Below are 22,050 nucleotides of genomic sequence, written 5' to 3'. Positions count from 1 at the left end.
TAAGGTCGTCACGGATCATGCGGCGTTGAGATGGTTACTGGGACTCAACGATCCTTCTAGTTGATTAACACAGTGGGCTCTAAAATTAAGTTAATTTTACTTTGAAGTAATTTATAAGCCAGGGAAGAAATACGGGAATGCAAGTAATGGGTAAGAGTGTCTCAGAATGGCAAAGGGCACAAGCGGAGGATGAGGAGTGCCAGGGTTTTAGAACTCAACCACATTTCATTGTGGAGGGAAATTTGTTATGTAGAGTTACCAGGTACGGACCAGAGTTTGAGAGAGGAAGTCCTAAAGCACGCCCATGATCTGTGCTCTCGGGGCATGGTGGTCGTCGAGCAACGGGAAGACGAGTAGCAGAACGATTTTGGTGGCGCACTTGGAGAAGGGATGTGGAACAATACGAAGCAAATTGTGTGCCGTGTGTGCAGTTAGCGGATGTGATGCTCGCAAGAATTTCATTGCAACGGTTACCACAGGCTTCGAAAACATTTGAGTTTATCGGGCTAGATATTTGTGAGCCATACAACAAAACACCGTCAGGGAATTGTTACGTTTTAACTATAATTGATCACTTTTCGCGGTTTCTAGCCATGGTCGCAATACCAGACCAACAGGCAAGTACGGTAGCACAAGCTTTAATCAATAACTGGTTATTGAAGTTTGGGGTGCCTGATACCATAATTACGGATCAGGGAATGAACTTCATGTATGAATTAATGTTACAGTTGTGTCATCTATTGAGGATTAAAAAATTATAGACTAGTCCATTTCATCCACAGGCGAATGGGAGAACGGAGTGAGTACATAGCACAATTTCGAAAATACTAAGTTATTATGTCAATGGGAACCATGATAACTGGGGCATTTATCTTCCATATGTGGTATCAAGTTATAACACTAAAATACATTCGGGGGTCAAAATGTCACCGTTCGAGGTGGTCTATGGAAGAAAGATGCCATTGCCATTTGAAGTTCTATGTCTGAAATCAGGAGCTAAAGAGGGCGCAGTGCGGGAATTTGCACGAACAATACGGGAAGTCTAGAAGAGGGTACAGAGGGCCAATACAAAAGCGTTAAGAGAGGCAGGAAGACCCAAATATGTGGTTGGGACCTTTACCACTATACAGGGTAGGTCAATGGGTATTAAAATACTTGACGAAGTGCCACGGACTATACCAGGTCATGGAGATGACTTCGCCTGTGAATGTTGAAGTGCAGCTGCCAACAGAAACATCCATTATCCACGTGAGTAGAGTAAAGCCTTTTAAGGGAATGGTGGATGGATTACCTCAATTACGAGGAAGTGACCTAATTGCAGAGGCTAGGCAAAGCAAGCGGAGGAAGAAGGTCTCGGCGGAAGAACAACAGCGGACGCATAATGTTCGGTATGCGATATGGTCACGGAGGGAGTACATTATTGTATGGCATGCTTACATTTTGTGTTTTTGTATTAAGGGCTAAATTGCATTTTTTGTGTGTTTTTTCCTCTCTCTTTTTCTTGCTTTTCGGTGGGTCTGATAATGGTTGCGTTTTCTTGCTTGTTGTTTTAGTTTTTGTCATTGTATGGGGGACAATATTTATTTTTTCAGAGAATTCAATAGGGGCAGAGTGAACCGTTGCGAATTTTTGAGGATGTCGTACAATGTTGTAGTACCTTGTAGCGGAAAAGAGGTGGTACATGTATGTTTCGTTCCTTTTCTTCTCAGGGTCAGAACGTATGTGGACATGCTGCATGAGAGCCATGGGGATGCAGTGGAGCCAGACATCAACGGATAATGATCTGGACCTTGCAGTCAGGAGTAAATGGGTGCAGATTAGGATGCGAGACATACTTTTTATTTCGGCAAACAGAGCAGCTCACAGAGTAATACCATTGTCAGAGTTGGAGCATTGTACGCAAGGATGAATGATGATTTGCCCTAATCGACCAGTTTTTCGGATAGTAGTAAATGCGAAGTTGGATTGTTCCTGGGGATTACGAACAGCTCAGATTGTGAGAAAGGGGTGTTATCGACACATTCCTACTTCCAGAAGATAGGGAGGCATTGGTTATATTTGGTATTTACGCCGATATGTGTTATGGTCACTTGTTATACCAATCAGAGAGTGGATAAAATAAGGAGTTTGCAACTGCAGGAGAGTGGAATAATTATAATTGGTGCGGTTTGTGAGATTGTGGGGGAGGATTTCCGTCGTCCAGCATCACGTATGGATGAAACAGCTTTAACTTTGTCACAGGGAACGCTGTTTTATCCGGAAGGGTTCTGGAGATATTACCAGTGCAGAATCTGACATATATGAACTCCACATTAAACCCTGAGTTTTTGGAAACATTGCATTCCTTTATTAATGCACAGGAAGGATCTATCACGGTTAATGAAGTATTGGAACACGTTTGAACGTTACAACAGCATCAGAGCAACAGGATAATGGCAGTGAGCATTTCAGCCACAGGGTGTGCTGTTTTTCCATTTTTCTTGAGTTAAGCTTTGCAGAGAATGCGGGAACGTGAACCAGTGGAGGAGTTGCCAACACAGCAGTTGCCTATGGTATGGGTAAACAGTGTACAAATGTAGAGTTAATGTTTTGATGTTCTTGTTTGTTTTAGTCTGTAGAATGTAAGTTTTGTGAACAAGGTACGTTTACGCAGCCATGGGCCACATCTGTTTTATCTCGATACGGGACAAATATTGTTGAAAGGAGGAAAGTGTGCCGTGCTAGTGTCAGTCTTAGTTGAGGGAAAGGGAAATTTTATCAAAATTCAATGACAGCGCAGTTGGGCGATGAAATCTGGCTGGCATCGTTTGGTAACGGTCGACACCCAGCTGGCCAGGCAAGGTAAACATGGCACTCACGGGTGCAGAGCTGCGACAGCAGTATTGCACGCGCGATTTGTTTTGAGTGGAGCAACAACGAGGCATGAAACTGCAGCGTTACTTTAAGTTATTGTGAAGTATGAGGTGGGGCACTAGGCCAGAGCCAAGAGTGGCGATTTGTAAGTGCTGACGGTGGGAATTTATCCCTGCCATAGTTCCTGTCTCTCTCTGACACTACGTCAGAAGCGAGGGAGAAACCTTGGGCAATTTTAGCTTGGGACAGTGTGTGCCAGGTCAGTCGAGCATCGGGGCGGACCTGTGATGCTCTTCATTTACAGTCGCCAGTCCGGCAGCAATGTTGTAAGTATTCTGCATAAACTTGTATTCTGGTTTCTATGTACTTGTTTGGGCTGTATTCCACCTCCATGGACACAACACCGGGGCGGCGCGGAATGGCAGCCTGGAACTTGGAGATTGCATGGTCTGCCTGAAAGAGGGCAGTGACAGTGGTCTGCAGTGGGTCTAGGAGGGGCTTGGTTCCACTCGAGTCTACGGGCCATGTTCGCTTCCCACCTGGCGTACCGGGGTCCGGACGAGGCGTAAGCTGCAAGAGGCGCAGCAGCACTGCAACAGCGCCAGAGACGGCGGTTGTTGTTGTCACCTGGCAAGTACCACTAGCGGCAAGTTGCGGCACAGCACCCAGGAGGGCACGGGTTCGAATCCGGTCCTCTCCTGGGAGCAGAGGCGGCCAAGGGCCACTGGTGACCAATACAACCACCTTCGTCCCACGGTCCGACAGAGCAGGCCAAACGGGGTGGAGGGCGGCAAGGACCAGGGACTGTAGCAGTCACCGGAATCGCGGGCAGCAGCACGGCGCAAGTCGCAATGAATCGGTGGGTGGCGACTGGGAGAGAGGCGGCCGACTTCCAACGGCAGGCGGCCTTGATGACGGCAGCAGTGGCGTCGGCATACCAGGAGTCTGCTGAGCTGGCTGGACTCGCGGGCAGCACGCCAACACTACGCTTCACCCATCGAGTACTGTATATTACCTGAATAAACAAATGTTACCGAATAGTGCTGTATCACTCTGCACTGCCCCTTGAAGCTCTTGAGCTTGCTCGATCTCCTGACAAAATACGGCGCGGTGGGTCCCAGCTTCAGCTCAGCAATCTGGAGTCCCAGGTTCGATCTCCTGACCCCGCAACAGTACTCTGTAGAAGCCACACTCCCAAATCTCTGCTACACAGAGCATGACTACCACTTGAAGGTTCAGTCATAACTGCTACCTTTTCGAAATAAGTCGATATTAACAGTTCTAAAAATGCCAGCTGTCGTTATGAGGGAAATATTCAAAATATGTTCTGATAATTTAAATTCTGTAATCCATTTATTGCAACATATATTTTTTGGCAGTCCACCTCACGAGCCTTCAAATACGGGCTGTGTCCAGTCTGACATGTCTACGAGGAACAGAATACCATTCTCAGCCACATAACACAACACAATAATGGTGGATGGTAAAAGAGCCTAGCTGCCAGGGCCTGAAGACAGGTCTTGCATCACACTGCCAGGACTTTTGAACCTAACAGGAACTGAAACTGTCCAGTGAACGCACAGCCATGTAAATCAGTTTCCGAGTGATCACTGTAAAAGGAACTGAATGCACTGGAAATCTGGAGTCAGGTACCTTACGAAAGGCCATTGCTGACAGCAGCACATAAAGCTTTACCTCTTCAGTGGGTCAAATGACACAGAAACTGAACACCAGTTGACAGAACCATGCGGTACAGTGCGACGAGTCACGATACTGTCTCTTTTCAAATCATGTAATTTACTGAGTGTACAGACGCCCAAATGAGGCATTTAATATCTAATGTGTGGACGGAGTAGTTCAGTCACAGATGGCTTCGAGATGTCTCGGTGGCATTCTACATGGCACAACATGTGTCCACTCGTTAAGATTACCGCAGCCATGAACCACAGTGTCTATTTTGACATTATCAAAAACCAAGTGTCGACCTTTTTTGTAAATCTTTATGATGAGAATGTGTTCTGAGATGATAACAGTCACGATTGCAGGGCCGCAGACACACATTCCTGGTTTGATGAACACATGAGGCCTCTTGACTGGCTAACTAAGTCACCCGATCTCGATCTCACAGAAAATGTCAAGACTGTTTGGAACAGTGTGTGAAACACGGTACTCGCTATCCCCACAGTTCTGTAGCTTTACATTATCTAATCATCAAAGAGTGGCTGCAGCTGTATACAGCGTGTACACTCTTCCTGAGGCTGTAGTTGGTGTTACATGCTATTAGTGTAGTTTTTCCTGGTGGTGAGGGGTACAGTATCATTATCTCGAGAAACAACATTGACAAATAATTCAGAATCAACACTCACCTCCATATCCTGCTTCAGTTGCCCCAGAGCTGATTTATATTGTTCTTCAAATGGGAGTAGTGTGTCTTCAGACACGACCAACTCACGCACAGAATTCTTCCCTGCAGTCTTTAACATATCTTGAAAGGTGGAAACCTGAAAAACACATTTATTTGCAAACCTATTACAGTGGGAAAGAAGGTATGAAATGTATTTGATTAACATATAAGATAGGATTCTTATAGTTTATCAGACTGAAAATAGCTTAATAGAACAGAAACTAAAAGTAATAATCCGTAAATTTGTGACTGGATGCTCATTTACAAGTATCACACTAAGCCATAATCTCGAAAAATTTAGAAAAATTGGACAATAATGAATTATAAACAATAAATAAAAAGTGTGTGCTCCATTTAGCTTGGTGATAGTTAAAATAGAGGGAAAACAAGCAGATAACCACTTTTGACAAAATAAAATGAGGCTTATAGATTACGAGCACTCTTCTTCCTGGAGGAGTAAACTACATGTCAATGGACAGTGACATACTCTCAAGGGTCTGTCAATCTTTTCAAGGTTGAATACTGAGGCACATAATTCCATGGGGGATTGGTGCAGCTTCTCATCACTCTCTACTGGTCTCGCACCCAGTCACAAATCGTCCTATACTCTCACAGTGAGGTTATTAGATGTAAAGGAAGTAAAACATGCACCAATTTCAAACATCTTTCAATGCTGCATTAACTGATTGATTAAGTAATTAATATCCCTCAAATTTTCAAAGTGCACCTATACTTCCTCTTCCTGCAGAGGCAGTGAGGTGGTCACTCCCGCAAATTTGGGCACGTAGTTTAACAGATGCTGCAAGTCTGCTAGCTTCATTGTTGACATCTGCTAAAGTTCAAAACTGTGGACAAAGCGTCATGATCAGCCTCACCTTAATGCGGCTGTTAGGCGCGTTAATGTGGGGCTGTGGAGGGCACTGATTTTGGAGGGCATGGATCACATCTCAGTGGTGCCAGATGGGTCTATCAGTAGATGGGGTTTCACTAGGCATGGCCTGCACCTCAATAGGTATAGGAAGGGGAGGCTGGCTAAGCTTATGGGTGACAGTGTAGTGGGTGGTGGTGGTGCTGGTAGTGGTGTCACTCATGGAAAAATTCCTGTAGTAGTTGGTGTTAGAGCTGCACCTTTTTTAGACTGAAGTCAGCTGATAGGTATACCTGCTTAAAGGAAGTGACTCTAACTAAGGGCTCACCTCCGGAGGATGTAATGTTTCCAAGTAGAAGGAATTAGCATATTTCATCAAAATATAAGAGGTATTAGAGATAAAGTTAGTGAACTGCTAATAGATGCTAACTCTGAAATTATTGGTATATCTGAGCACCACTTGAATAATTTGATAATTCAGAGGCTTCCTTTACCAGGCTACAGATTAGCTGCCTGTTTCTCAAGGAGTTCCTTGCGGAGTGGGGGAGTGGCTCTGTACATAAAAAACAGTATTTCATTTGAGACCATAGACGAATCACGACACTGCACTGAACAGATATTTGAAAGTTGTGCAGCATTAGTTGAATTTAGTGAAACTAAACTTCTAATTGCTGTTGTTTATAGGTCCCCTAACTCCGACTTCAGAGCATTCTTGCTTAAGCTAGAGAGGGTTCTTGATTCACTTTGTATGAAGTACCAGAAAGTAGTTCTATGTGTGACTTCAATATTAATTTTGTATATCATTGTGCAAGAAAAAGGATGTTGGTAGATCACCTAAATTCATATGATCTGATGCAAACTGTGTTTTTTCCAACTAGGGTGCAGGGGAACAGTAGCACAGTCATAGACAATATTTTTATTCATTCTTCATTACTAGATGGGCATTCTGTTAGTAAAAGGGTGAATGGCCTTTCAGACCATGATGCACAAATTTTAACACTAAAAGGTTTTTATACTCTAACCAATGTCGTATTTAATTACAAACTACGTAGGAAAGTTAATCCAACAGCAATAGAGAGTTTTTCAAAACTTGTCAAGGAACAAGAGTGGCAAGATGTTTATAGTGCCGATAATATAGATGATAAATACAATGCTTACCATAACACATTTCTCAAGCTCTTTGAGAGTTGCTTTCCATTAGAACATTCTAAACGGGGTACTAGCAGTAATGGACAGCCCGGTTGGCTGACTAGTGGGATAAGGATATCATGTAGAACAAATCGGGAATTATATCAAAATGTTAGAAGTAGTCACAATCAAGCTACAGTAGCCCATTACAAACAGTATTGTAAGGTGCTTAAAAATGTTATTAGCAAGGCAAAAAGTATGTGGTATGCAAATAGAATAGCTAATTCACAGGATAAAATTAAAGCCATATGGTCAATTGTGAAGGAAGTGTCTGGTCAGCAGCACAAGGTTGACGATATAAAGTCAGTTTGCAGTAATAATATTTCTGTTACTGATAAATCAGATATATGTACAGTATTTAACAACCATTTTCTGAGCATTGCTGGTGAATTAAATAAAAATTTAGTATCTACAGGAAATCATATAAGTTTCTTAGCAAATGCCTTTCCGAGATTGACGTTTGAAATACTCCTCTGTGATACAGACAAGAGGGAGATTGAGACAATAATCAAATCACTGAAGACTAAGGACTCTCATGGTTATGATGGAGTGCCTAGTAGAATATTAAATTACTGTGCTGCACATGTTAGCCCTGTATTGAGCCATATTTGTAATTTTTCCTTTAGGAATGGTCAGTTTCCTGAGCGATTAAAGTACTCAGTAGTAAGGCCGCTTTATAAAAAGGGAGAAAGGGATAATGTAGATAATTTTAGACCTATTTCTATGCCATCAGTGTTTGCAAAAGTTATCGAAAAGGCTGTGTATGTAAGGTTAATTGATCATTTTATATCACACGATTTGCTATCAAATGTACAGTTCGGCTTTAGAAGTCGTTTGACAACTGAAAATGCTATATTCTCTTTTCTCTGTGAGGTACTGGATGGACTAAACAAAAGGTTTCGAACGCTTGGCGTATTTTTTGATTTAACAAAGGCATTTGACTGTGTTGATAACACAATATTGCTCCAGAAGTTGGACCATTATGGAATAAGGGGAGTAGCTCACAATTGGTTCACCTCTTACTTTAGCAACACGCAGCAAAAGGTCATTATTCACAATTTTGATAACGGCTGTGATGTGGGATCTGAGTGGGGTTCTGTCAAGTGGGGGTGCCCCAGGGATCAGTGTTGGGGCCGCTCCTGTTCCTTATTTATATAAATGATATGCCCTCTAGTATTATGGGTAATTCTAAAATATTTCTGTTTGCTGATGACACTAGCTTGGTAGTAAAGGATGTTGTGTGCAACATTGACTCTGTTTCAAGTAGAGCAGTACATGACCTCAGTTCACGGCTTGTAGAAAATAAACTAACATTAAATCACAGTAAGACTCAGTTTTTACAGTTTCTAACACACAATTCAACAAAACCTGACATTTTAATCTCACAGAACGGGCATATGATTAGTGAAACTGAACAGTTCAAATTCCTAGGTGTTCAGATAGATAGTAAGCTGTCGTGGAAAGCCCACGTTCAGGATCTTTTTCAAAGACTTAATACTGCCATTTTCACTATTCGAACGGTATCGAAAGTGAGTGATATTTCGACACGTAAATTAGTCAACTTTGCTTATTTTCATTCACTTATGTCGTATGGTATTATGTTTTGGGGTAACTCTTCCCATTCTAGAAGGATATTTTTGGCTCAGAAACGGGCGGCGTATTTTGACATTGACCTCTCAATATGTATATTCCTTATTGTCATTTCTTGTTACCAATATTAGTTTATTTCCAAGAATAAGCAGCTTTCACTCGGTTAATACTCGGCAGAAATCAAACCTCCATTTGGATCGGACTTCCTTGACTCTTGTGCAAAAAGGTGTGCAGTATACTGCTGTTCCCATTTTCAATAAGCTGTCACTCGAATTCAAAAATCTTAGCAGTAATCCACACGCTTTCAAATCGAAACTGAAGAGTTTCCTCATGGGTCACTCCTCCTATTCTGTCAAGGAGTTCCTTGAAAAATTAAGATGATTCTCATTGTATTGCTGATAGCGTTTGCTTAAACTTATGGACTGATTTTCTTTCAGGTTCATGAACATTTATTTTTATCTGTTATTACTTTTTATGTTGTAAGTTCATGTACTGACACGTCCCATGACCTTGGAGATTTGCTTCTCAATTTGGTCCTACGGAACTTGACATTTAAATAAATAAATAAATAAATAAATAAGTGTGTGGACAACCCGAGGAGTTTGAGAACATTGGCAGGACATGGAAAATAGTACAAGATAAAGTTAGTAATGATCTGAGGCTTAAAAAGTCCATGAAAACAGTTCTGCTAGAGAGTAGTTGTGGGAATGGCTGAATTAATACTGAAGTCCCTTGGTGACAAATAACAGGTAAGTGCTATTTGTAAGCCAAGGGTAGGGCTCAGTGATATCACCTTTGATTTAGGATGCCATTAAAGAGCATTCTGGGGAGAAGAGATAACAGTTTATACTGTAACATCAATTACAGAACTGACATCATTGAGCATATCGCCAAGAACGCTTGTAATACTAATGTGAAGGTCATCTCACTCTTTGAGCCCTGGATGAAATGTTCCGTTAAATTAGTAAATACAGAGCAATGTCGTGTGGGTGTAACTGATATATTGCCCCTCACGTGGTTGCACCATCTGTGGCATGGTCAACAACTTAATGGTTCTGTTAACCAATTTCCAGAAGCATTCGGCTAACGAGAACACAATTTATCTAATTCCTTTATGTCCAATATTTACTTATGGTAAATGTTACCACAAGACAGAGCTGCTGAATAACTACACCCGCAATAGCAGTAATTAATGGGAAGATAAATAAATAATAATAAATCCAGCTTGGCACAAAGGATAATAACCAGAATACATTCAGAGTTTTTCATCAAAACAACACAGGAAATATGAACGTCTTATGTCACCGGAGGAACTGAAAAATCCAAAGATAGATTTACAGTTGTGCTACACAATGCAGAGCGTAATTTGGAAGTAACAGAGACTGAACTGATGTACTTAGAAGGATACAAACTGGACAATGTAAATAAAGGTATAAGGATTATATATACAAAATTGGAATGAAATTCCAGGCCATATGTCTAAACAAGTAACTGAGTGATCAGTTCTGAGAGCTGTATTTCAGTAACAGAGAGCCAGACTTGGCAGCTGGAGACAATGGTCACGTGTGTGAGAATATCTGTATGTGTGTATGCATGTGTTTTGTCTAATTCAGAAGAAGGCCTTTTGGCTAAGAGCTTACTTGTTTCCCAGTTTTTTGTTGTACCTGTCTGCGACTAACACCTCTATTATGTGGTGAGCAGTAATTTATCCTTTTCATAATATTGTCATTACTAGATACTGAATTTTCGATTGCAGAAATTAATCTCTGCATTTTTTGTGTAGAGGAGGTGATCCACTTCTACTTCACCATCCTCATTCAGAGATCATTTTTTTGTGCGCTCGTGAGATAACAGCAGAGTTTATAGTGAAACAAAAACAGGCACACTTGTGCGATCATAATACTCATAATGATGACTGGGGTTGAGCAGTTGTTGAGTGTCTCAAGAAGATAAACGATTTGATCATAGCCGATGTGCAAAATCACAACTCATGTATGAAAAAATTGTACCCGGCACCGACGACTGGAGAAATTACAAAAGGGGCCTGTATGCAAATGAAATCAATACTGCAATGCAGTATATTTATTCTTATCTGAAGCAGAATGCTGGAGAGAGTTGGTTTTGTCTGGATGACCCACTGACCAAAATTAAATGTGGTAACCAACCACACAAAAAACTGTGAAGGCACAACTCCTCAAAAAATAGGCCAACAATATTTTAATTGTCTACACGGCCAATAAGGCTTCTGCGATTTGCTTCCGAAACACAGCATATAAATTATGGACAGTAGCCTGGTACAATGGAGGGCGGGGGAGCAAGACCGAATAATGTTGGTGTATTGTAAAGATAACTTCAGCAATCACTATACAGGATACTCACTCCAAGATCTATTAGGCAACATACTATCCTCAATCATCAGATTGAAGAAAAAACGTTGAGAAGTGGACAATGCTCTTGGACAACGTATAAATACTGCAGCAAGGTCTTAATATTTTGCATCACCAATGAAGTTGGAGTAACAGTCTTTTTGATTTTAAGTTTTCCTGGTGTACAAAAATCTTGAATATTCTGTTGGTATTCAGCAGGATGGTGGTGTTCACAGGTGAGATATTTCAGCAAGCTGACTTCTTGTCATCTTCAAGTGTTCCTGGAGACTGATTGATCTCTGATGAATGCTGACTCTGCATAGTCTTTACCTCCACAAATAAAGCTTTTGGCCACTTGCGGTTACAAGTTGTGTGTGTGTTTATTGTTGACGAAGGCCTTAATGGCCGAAAGCTTTATTTGTGGCAGTCTTTTTGTTGTGCCTGTCTGCGTCTGCCTGCTTAGCTGAGTGGCTACGTGCTTGCCTCCCATGCAGCGGGCCTGGGTTCCATTCCCGGCCAAGTTGGAGATTTTCCCCACTTGCGGACTGAGTGTTGTGTTGTCCTCATCACCATTTCATCCTCATCATCAGCACGCGAGTCGCCCAATGTGGCGTTGACTGAAATAAGAGTCGCACTCGGTGGCCGAAATTCCCCGAATGGGCCCTCCAAGCCAGCAATGCCATACGATCATTTCATTTTTTTCACTATTTGGTGAGTAGCAACTTTCCTTTCCATAATATTGTTACATTCCATACTAGATATTCCACTGTTTGATTAGTCTTTATCCCCCCCCCCCCCCCCCCCCCGCCCCTCCCCTCCGCAACCACTGTCTCGGTGCCTCCATGCAGTCCGCGGGGCAGGTGTGGGGGAGGCATGGTGCTGGGTGGTGGGGGAAGTGCGGCACTCCACGACACATCATGAACCACAATCTTTTCGTGGTCATGGCCATGTGCAGATCTCAGCCGCTGAGGTGACACTGCGTCTTCTTCAGACATCCTGATGGGATCGGATTTCGTGTAGAATGGCAATGTGATTTGATTGTACTCAAGGCTGGATCCTAGGCCTTGCTTAGCTGAAAGCCACTGTCCTTATTTATTAGCTCGTCTTACACTTTGATCTCCATTGCCTTTTTAAGAGTACAATCCCAGAAGGTATTCGACTGTTGCAACACCTTTATGCCATCGCAGTTCATGTCATGTCCATGGGAGATGCATTGTTCTGCCACGGTGGACTTTGTTGGCTGTATGTTGTCTATGTGGTGTTTCTGCTTTGTGCATCTCCCCTGTACTCTCCAGATGGTCAGGCCTACATACATTTTTGCACTGGCAAGGGATGTGGTAAACTGCCGCTACCTGGAGTCCTAAGTCACCCTTAACTGACACTAATAAAAGTTTCCGTCTTGGACGGAGGGTGGAACATGCACCTGACACGTAATTTTGGAGTGTTCTGCAGCTCTCTGCTAATGTGTTCCCAATGTATGGTATTATCACAGTGGCAGACAGTTTGTCATCGTCCTCTGCAGGCTGTGGTCTCGGCTTCTTCGGTCTTTCACGTTTCATCTGGCAGCTGTTGTTAACTGTTTGTACAGACCACAGCCTGAAAGTGCTGCAATTTAGCTGCTAAACTGCCATGGTCTGAGATTTCACATGCTCTGTGCACCAGTATGCCTAAGTCTCTTGTTGCCACAACTGTGTCAAGTCCAATACATTTCCATCATGAGTGAAAAAACAAGAAAGCAAGATCGGGTTTAACATCTCGTCGACATTGACATCATTAGAAACTGAGCACGAGCTTGGATTGTGTCAAGGACGTGGAAGGATATCAGCAGTGCCCTTTCAAAGGAACCATCCTGGCTTTTGCTAGAGTGATTCAGGGAAATCACTGAAAACCTGAAACTGGATGGCCAGACGCAGGTTTGAACTGTCATCCTCCCACAAGTCCAGTGTGCTAAGAACTGCGGCAACTCAGTCATGAGTGGGGTTCCGAACTGTGTGCCTTTAGTAATGTTTCATAGGATGTTTTATCATGTCCACCACTAACAAAACTGTAATTTCCCTAATTGATTGTTGGATATTGAAGTCTCCACTGATGATTACAGTATGACTGGGGAGCATATGTAGAAGCGAACTGAGATTTTCTTTAAAGTTTTTGGTAAGTCTGGTGAGTAATAGAAGGATCCAATTTCAATTTTATTACAGTGTACATCGGTTATTCATGACTATACAAGGATGCTACTTTTAACACAAAGATTGTATAGCCTGACAATGCTGTTGAGCGGCACAAAACCAAGAAGAGAGATTTGGGCTGATGCAGAGCTGCTGATATGGACAGAAAACTGCAACGCTCTGTGCAACAACACACAAGTGACATGCAGCGTTGAGACATCAGAGGCAATGATTTGTTCATGAGCACTCTGTTTGTCAGCATCTTTTGTTTCCCATTATTACTGACATGCTTGGGTGCACACTGGAACATTGTTGGGCACCCATGAACACACTGCTGCAATTTGTGCTATGAAAGAGTTGGGTGTTGTTACGTTAAGCAATGGTCATACTCGCCAACGTCAACATTTGAAAGAAATGCACTACCTGCATTACTTTCTGCCACTTTCAATTGAATAGTAGCACTTTTATGTGATAACGTCATGTTGAACAAAACATATGTGTCACTGAAATTTAACGAAAATGTTAAGGTATTTGAGGCAAATGAGAAAGACAAACCCTCTGTGTGTGAAATAATGTTGTGTTTCAAAGGTGGTAAATTGCAAATTTTTCATACTTTAAAAAACAAAGGTAAGACACAGGATAAATGGATGAAAGGGGATGGGGAAATGAAAAGAAAGGCAAAGAAGATGGGAAATGAATAAATTAATGAGACAGTATGGGAATAGTTCGCAAGTGTAAGAGGAAAAAGTCTATCTTTTCTGGACCCATGATGCAGAATGAAGCTCTACAAGTCACTACAGAGCTTGGAAATATGGACTTTAAGGCATCCACAGGATGGCTGGACTGTTTCAACATTGTGTGGAATGAAGTGTGCGGGAAAGCTAACGATTTGCAGGAAAGTGTAGCAACAGAGTGGAAGATAATACTCTACACCGTAATTGTGAATTATGACCAGAAAGACATATTCAATGCCAATAAAACAGGACTGTTTTATTGTGCACTGTCTTCAAAATCTCTAGCTATTCGAGGTAAAAAGTGCATCATTGGACTAATGTCCTATGAAAGACACACTGTACTGCTGTGTGGAAACATATTAGGTGAAATGGAGAAGCCACTGGTGATTGGAAAGCCAGCAAAACTGCATTAAAAAAACAAACCCACATCAGATGTCAATAAGCTTTTAGTCACATTGCGAAGTAATAAAAAGGAATGGATGGTGAGCAGTCTTATGGAAGAATGGTTGGGCTGTTTCAATATCAAACTGAAAAAATGGAAATTGCCAAGTTGTTCTTTTCCTAGAAAATGCCATCTGCTGCCCAAAAATCAAGTAATCAGATGTGACATTGGCTTGGTTACCAAGGTTTAAGTCTCAGTCTGGCACACAGTTTTAATCTGACAGAATATCAGAAGAGCACACTCCACTGCAGGGTGAAAATCTCATTCTGAAACCAAGTGCTTTGCAGGTCAAGAACAAGACACGTCTGTTGCCATCGAAGCTCATGAAAATGTAGTAGCACCTGTTCAATTAATTAAAATGGGAAATATTTCATGTAGTGCAGATGACTACCTTGCAAGTGATGACTTTCTGCCAGATCACTCACTTTGACTTCAGCAACAGATTTGGAAGAAATCTGCACCACAAATTGTGATAATGAAGAAACAAAGGAAGAAGAGGAGCAAAATTGTGTTGTTGTTGTTGTGGTCTTCAGTCCTGAGACTGGTTTGATGCAGCTCTCCATGCTAATCTATCCTGTGCAAGCTGCTTCATCTCCCAGTACCTACTGCAAGCTACATCCTTCTGAATCTGCTTAGTGTATTCATCTCTTGGTCTCCCTCTGCGATTTTTACCCTCCACACTGCCCTCCAATGCTAAATTTGTGATCCCTTGATGCCTCAGGACATGTCCTACCAACCGATCCCTTCTTCTAGTCAAGTTGTGCCACAAACTTCTCTTCTCCCCAAACCTATTCAATACCGTTTCATTAGTTACGTGATCTACCTACCTAATCTTCAACATTCTTCTGTAGCACCACATTTCAAAAGCTTCTATTCTCTTCTTGTCCAAACTATTTATTGTCCATGCTTCACTTCCATACATGGCTACACTCCATACAAATACTTTCAGAAACTACTTCCTGACACATCTATACTCGATGTTAACAAATTTCTCTTCTTCAGAAACGCTTTCCTTGCCACTGCCAGTCTACATTTTATATCCTCTCTACTTCGACCATCATCAGTTACTTTGCTCCCCAAATAGCAAAACTCCTTTACTACTTTAAGTGTCCCATTTCCTAATCTAGTTCCCTCAGCATCACCCGACTTAATTCGAATACATTCCATTATCCTCGTTTTGCTTTTGTTGATGTTCATCTTATATCCTCCTTTCAAGACACTGTCCATTCCGTTTAACTGCTCTTCCAAGTCCTTTGCTGTCTCTGACAGAATTACAATGTCATCGGCGAACCTCAAAGTTTTTATTTCTTCTCCATGGATTTTAATACCTACTCCAAATTTTTCTTTTGTTTCCTTTACTGCTTGCTCAATATACAGATTGAGTAACATCGGGGAGAGGCTACAACCCCGTCTCACTCCCTTCCCAACCACTGCTTCCCTTTCATGTCCCTCGACTCTTATAACTGCCGTCTGGTTTCTGTACAAATTGCAAATAGCCTTTCGCTCCCTGTATTTTATCCCTGCCACCTTTAGAATTTGAAAGAGAGTATTCCAGTCAACACTGTCAAAAGCTTTCTCTAAGTCTACAAATGCTAGAAATGTAGGTCTGCCTTTCCTTGATCTTCCTTCTAAGGTAAGCCTCACGTGTTCCAACATTTCTACGGAATCCAAACTGATCTTCCCCGAGGTCGGCTTCTACCAGTTTTTCCATTCGTCTGTAAATAATTAGCGTTAGTATTTTGCAGCTGTGACTTATTAAACTGATAGTTCAGTAATTTTCACATCTGTCAACACCTGCTTTCTTTGGGATTGGAATTATTATATTCTTCTTGAAGTCTGAGGGTATTTCGCCTGTCTCATACATCTTGCTCACCAGATGGTAGAGTTTTGTCAGGACTGGCTCTCCCAAGGCCGTCAGTAGTTCTAATGGAATGTTGTCTACTCCCGGGGCCTTGTTTCGACTCAGGTCTTTCAGTGCTCTGTCAAACTCTTCACACAGTATCGTATCTCCCATTTCATCTTCATCTACATCCTATTCCATTTCCATAATACTGTCCTGAAGTACATCGCTCTTGTATAGACAGCAAAATTGTGTCCCTACAGAAATTAATATGCCTGAAGAAGCTATTGCAAGCACAAGTAATGTTATGCAATTTGCAGCACTCATATATTTCTCAAGCTGTTGGAACTATTTCAAAGTGCAAAAAATTGCGTAGAAAAAACAATTTTGGACAGGAAATTCAAACAGGTTTCCCTAATTGATATGATGCAAAAAAAGTGAAATCTAATGCAAATAAACATGGCAATAGTACTTGTGTACATACAACAATAAACAAATTTAAAGTCACAGCAAAAATACAGAAATGTCATATTATTTATCAATTACTGTAACACTCTAGTGTTCTATTGTACAATATACAGTAAATGAAAATCTACTGTGCAAGAGTGAAGGTATGTAAATACTTGCGTAACTACAAATTTATACTCTTGCATATTCGCTCTGCCTGAAAAGTTCCAGACATCCTTTCCCCCGAGTTTGCAATACTATAAAGGAACAAACGTTGCTTTTATGTTATCTTCTTGTGCACATCCTGGAAATTACCTTGGCGATGTTTCCCAGTTATTGCGACAAAATGGATACTGACTGTGCAAAAAAAGTGAACATTAAGTTCTGTGTTAAGCTCGAGAAAATCTCTAGCAAATGCGGACAATGATTATGCAAGCATATGCAGGTGAGGCACTTCCAAGAAATCGTGTTTTTGAGTGGCACAAAAGGTTTGCGTGAAGGCAGAGATTCAGTGCAAAACTATCCCAGAGCATATACCGAAGCAAACGTGGAGGGTGTAAGGCAGTTATTGCAAGAAGACCACCAAGTTTTATGTGTAATGTCAGAAGAACTGTCATGATGTGTCATAAGATTTTATGTGAAAATTTGGGGAAATGGAAACTTACGCATAACTCTGCCAGATGAAAACAAAGCATATAAATTTGTAATGCATGTATTTACATACCTTCACTCTTGCACAGTGGATGTTTATTTATTGTATATTGTACAATAGAACGACTGGATGGAGCCAGACTTGATCCCACATTTCTGTCAAAGATTACTGCTGGGGATTAATGTTGGTGCTACCCATATGACCACCACATGAAGCGTCAAAGTGTTGAATGGCAGAGTGCTGGATCATCAGCCTTGAAAAGAGTAAAATGACAACCTTCGAGGACAAAGACAATGTTGATCACATTCTTTGATAGTATAGGATTAGCTCACCAGGAGTTTGTTCCTCCGGGTCAAACAATAAACCAAACTCTTTACATCCCTGTTGATGAGATTATCAACTGTACGGATATGTATTGCTTCCTTAATGATTGGGACTGCATAATTGAAGAAGCAATACATATCTGTACAGCCCATAATCTCATCAACAGGGATGCAGGATTTCAACTGAGCACAGACTGGAACCCTGCATTGGCTGCTATTACATCACGACACAGAAACCAACATTTTTCAATAACACATCCATCATAATGTTGGTCTAGTATGGTCTTTAATAAGTGAAGGCTGGCTGCACTGTTAGTTAACGCAGCACACAGTGCATGCGCAGGAGAGCCGCTCTGCAGTTTTTGGGAGAGGGTGTTTGAGTGTGGCACCATCTATCTGCAAATCATTGCGCATGCATGATTTTTGCGCTCGCGCATTCTTCGCACGCGTGTTCTAGAAGCGGGTGGTTGAAGTGCAGATACCATCATTTGTACCTAGCCACAAGCAAGGTTGAACCACCTGAAGATGTTGGACAGTTGGTCCAAGGAAATATCGTGCAATGTGCACAATGTGATCCGGTGCCAAACCCATGAAGACTGTTTAGAACCTATGTTTTCCTTACACTGCTGAAATAGGGATGAAGGTGGTGGTGGTGGTAAGGTAGGGGGAGAAACAAGTGCAGGGGTGACTAGGGAGGCAGTGCACAGAGAGTGCTATTGCGGAGGAGTATTTGGGGATTATATGAGACCTGCAAAGGTAATTACCAGGCAGTAGTAAGCACAAGCATTTCAGCTTGAAGCAGACTACTGTCTGAAGGTAATCTTAGGACAAATGGTTCAAGTGGCTCTGAGCACTTAATATCTGAGGTCATCAATCCCCTAGAACTTAGTACTACTTAAAACTAACTAACCTAAGGACATCACACACATCCATGCCTGAGGCAGTATTCGAACCTGCGACCATAGCAGTCGCGCAGTTCCAGACTGAAGCGCCTAGAACCGCTCGGCCACTCTGGTCGGCTAATCTTAGGACATTCCAGCACTATGTTACGATATGAATGGAATTCTTGTCTCCATATTACAGTTTAAAAACTAGAAATAAATGTTTAATGAAGAAAAATATATACATTTTTACAGACAACTAACCAAAAGTTGAGCTGAAAGTCCAATAGTGCAATTAGAATGAACTGCTTACTTGATTTTGAAGGATGAGTGTAATTGCTTTGCCTGATTTTCCTGCACGCCCTGTTCTCCCTATTCGATGAATATAGTTCTTGATGTATTTTGGAAGGTCATAGGATATCACATACTTGACGTTAGGCATATCCATACCACGGGCGAGAGCGTCAGTACTGATGAGACTGGAAATATGAAATACATACTCTTACAGTGATATTTGGCAAGAAATAGAATTTGACAAATAATTATTGAAACTGTCATTAACACTAAAATAATAATGTCAACTCTGTCACTATTCTCCATAGTAGTCAAACATGAAGCTGTAGATCGACCACTGAAATGGCTCGTTAACCGCTAAATGTAAAAATGCAGTCCCCCACCCCTTTTAAATGTTCCAAGTAATAATTTTACTGATATGAATGCGTAACTCTGCGACTACCTCAGTGACAAAATACAACTCTCAGTTGGAGATCAAATTGTAAATGGATGCTGTCATTCAACCTCCCTGTGTTGAAAAAATAAGTGTATTACAGATGTCAACTCTAGTATGAAAATTTTCTCACTACTGCCATTTAGAAACTTACTGTTCATTACTGCACCATAGCACTTAACTGTACAGGACCGAACTTAAGGAAACGTGGATGGTTATAATAACTTCCGTGAAGAATGACGGCGATCAAATTTAGGCTCTTCTGTGAACCTGTGCCATGCAATCTCTGATTCAATAGTGTTCTGAGAGCTCTGCTGTGAATGTCATAGCCAGTATGAGTATTAAACATGATAGTAGCGAGATATGTAGTGAATTTTTATTCCATTTGTTGCGAGTTGTCAGGGCTGATGGTGATGGTGAGAAATTCTACAGAAGGAAACAAGAGACAAAACTTCCAGGATATGTGCTTATTTCAAGTACAAAGCTCATGTATGGGTGTACCATAACTGTCAATTGGAACCTGCATGAAATCCCAGCATTCACGAATCAGATTATACCACTAATGAATCAGTGATCAAACCTCAGATACTGAAGCTCAGTTCTTCAATGAATGTCAAAAAGAATTCCTGATCTCCACTTTGGCATGGAAAGAATGTTGACATTATACCACTGGTCACAAATATATGCCACATAAAACAGGATGCCGATGCTGAAATACCAACTAACGGGGTGAGGTTCACAGAAAAACACACGATGAAACTTTAATTTTCAGAATTCTTAATTTCTTCATTGAAGAATATGATAGTGTAACTGTTACGGGAGAAGGTGGTTGCAAGCTGTGAATGGAACTCAAATTCTTTTGTCAAGCAAAACATAACTAGTCACAATCAGCATAACTACTCCTTTGGCATTTATCAAATATATTGACCTGTTTGTTGACAGTTTAAACCTTAACATATGTTAAAGCAGCTATTAGTACTGCTGGTACACTGCCTTGTTCAGGCTGCACGGTATTAGCTTCTTTTTGTAAAGTTATAATTGGAGTATTATTGATATTATGTGCATAAATTCTTTACTGTTTATGGTATGAGACAAAGGTAGTGGCCTGGATGACAAATTTGCTCTTTACCAAGACCACCACAAAATTATAGCTGCCCAACTCCACTGTGAATGTACAAATGACCAAAACGTAGTGGATACTTCTTTACAGCTGACACCTAGAATCTTGTTTTTTAAATACACTGTACAGAAATAACTGCCAAATTAACTAAAATTAAATAATACTTTAATACTGATGTGTAGCAATTGCCAAACATGGGCTTATAATTTCTATTAGTTTCAACTGGTTTTCTATAAAAGTGGCCAGGAAAATGGCTTTAGCATGAAGAGATTGCATTTGATCAAAATAACGTTAACAAATTTTGTTAATTGAATTACTGTTGCTAAATGGCACATTTAAAAAAATATAACACACATAAAAGCACAGAGAATAAAAAAGTAAATACAAGAAAGTAAAGCTTTTGTTTAAGATGGTACTAAAGTGGCCCAGGACTCACTCTCTCTCTCTCTCTCTCTCTCTCTCTCTCTCTCTCCCTGTGTGTGTGTGTGTGTGTGTGTGTGTGTGTGTGTGGACACGTTCCAAGTGCCAAGGATTCATTTATTGATTGTGGCATAACTGAAAGAAGAGTTAAGAAAATATTGGTGACATTCCTATCCAAAATGTTTTGCGTGCGACTACTTGATAGAACAAAAAATGTCAATATAATGTTCACGCACTGATACCATGAACTTACATATCAATCTGACCATCAACAAATCTCCTGATGACTTCATCTCTTTGTTGACGCCAGAGTACAGATGACATTTCGGCACACGTGAGATTTCCCTGGCTCAAATGCTTCAACAGAAGAGACAGGCGATGTGCTGCTCGCTGTGAGTCAACAAAACATAACACTTGTTTCCACCTGTGACTTGTAATCAAATAGTACAGAACCAGCGGCTTAGTTTCTGGCGTTACTATACAAAATTTTTCCTTTAATTCTGCTGGTGTCGTGTATTTTCCAATAAACTCTCCTCTTAATTCTCCAACCAGTGGCTCATCTGGGACTGAAAATACACAATTAATTTTAGATATTGTTGTAGAATAACAAACAAATAATTTATTGTTTATTATCTTGTAGACTGTATCCATCAGATTAACAAAATAGATGTCACAACAAGGAAGAAATACTAATAACATAAAAAATAGTTTATTATCTATAGCGACTTATACAAAACTTTTCACTCACTACTTGATTATGCCTAACATTTATTAAACGACAACAGTTACCCCTGGCTGTGCTGGAATATCAATAGTGTTGCTATGAATAGAGATGATTATTAAGTGAGCTACTGCACGTGAAATAACCTCAGCTGCCCTCATGTGTCTGCCTGTTTGAGTAAGCACAGCTTCTGAGCTGACGCAATTCACGAAGTGTCATATGACGATATAATTTTGTAGGTGCATTCATCCAGTGCTGTATGTGAACATTGTATGCAAAATGTGTCACGATTACAGTTAGTAGTAAGAA

At 41.0% G+C, this 22,050-nt stretch overlaps 1 protein-coding gene across 1 annotated transcript in view; it reads right to left on the bottom strand.

Moving 5' to 3' along the window:
- The window catches only part of LOC126481507 (ATP-dependent RNA helicase DDX51), a 155,805-nt gene that overhangs the window by 6,425 nt on the left and 127,330 nt on the right, over window positions 1–22,050 (bottom strand). Inside the window, exons 8-10 of the mRNA XM_050105303.1 lie at window positions 21,274–21,586; window positions 19,067–19,232; window positions 5,220–5,354 (exon numbers count right to left, since the gene is read on the bottom strand). Of these exons, the coding sequence (XP_049961260.1) occupies window positions 5,220–5,354; window positions 19,067–19,232; window positions 21,274–21,586 (614 nt within the window). The remainder of the gene's footprint in view (window positions 1–5,219; window positions 5,355–19,066; window positions 19,233–21,273; window positions 21,587–22,050) is intronic.

The sequence above is a fragment of the Schistocerca serialis genome, chromosome 5 (assembly GCF_023864345.2).
Source record: "Schistocerca serialis cubense isolate TAMUIC-IGC-003099 chromosome 5, iqSchSeri2.2, whole genome shotgun sequence".
In the NCBI taxonomy this organism is placed as follows: domain Eukaryota; kingdom Metazoa; phylum Arthropoda; class Insecta; order Orthoptera; family Acrididae; genus Schistocerca; species Schistocerca serialis.
Note: the sequence above shows the minus strand (reverse complement) of the source record. Positions and strands in the feature narration are given on the sequence as shown.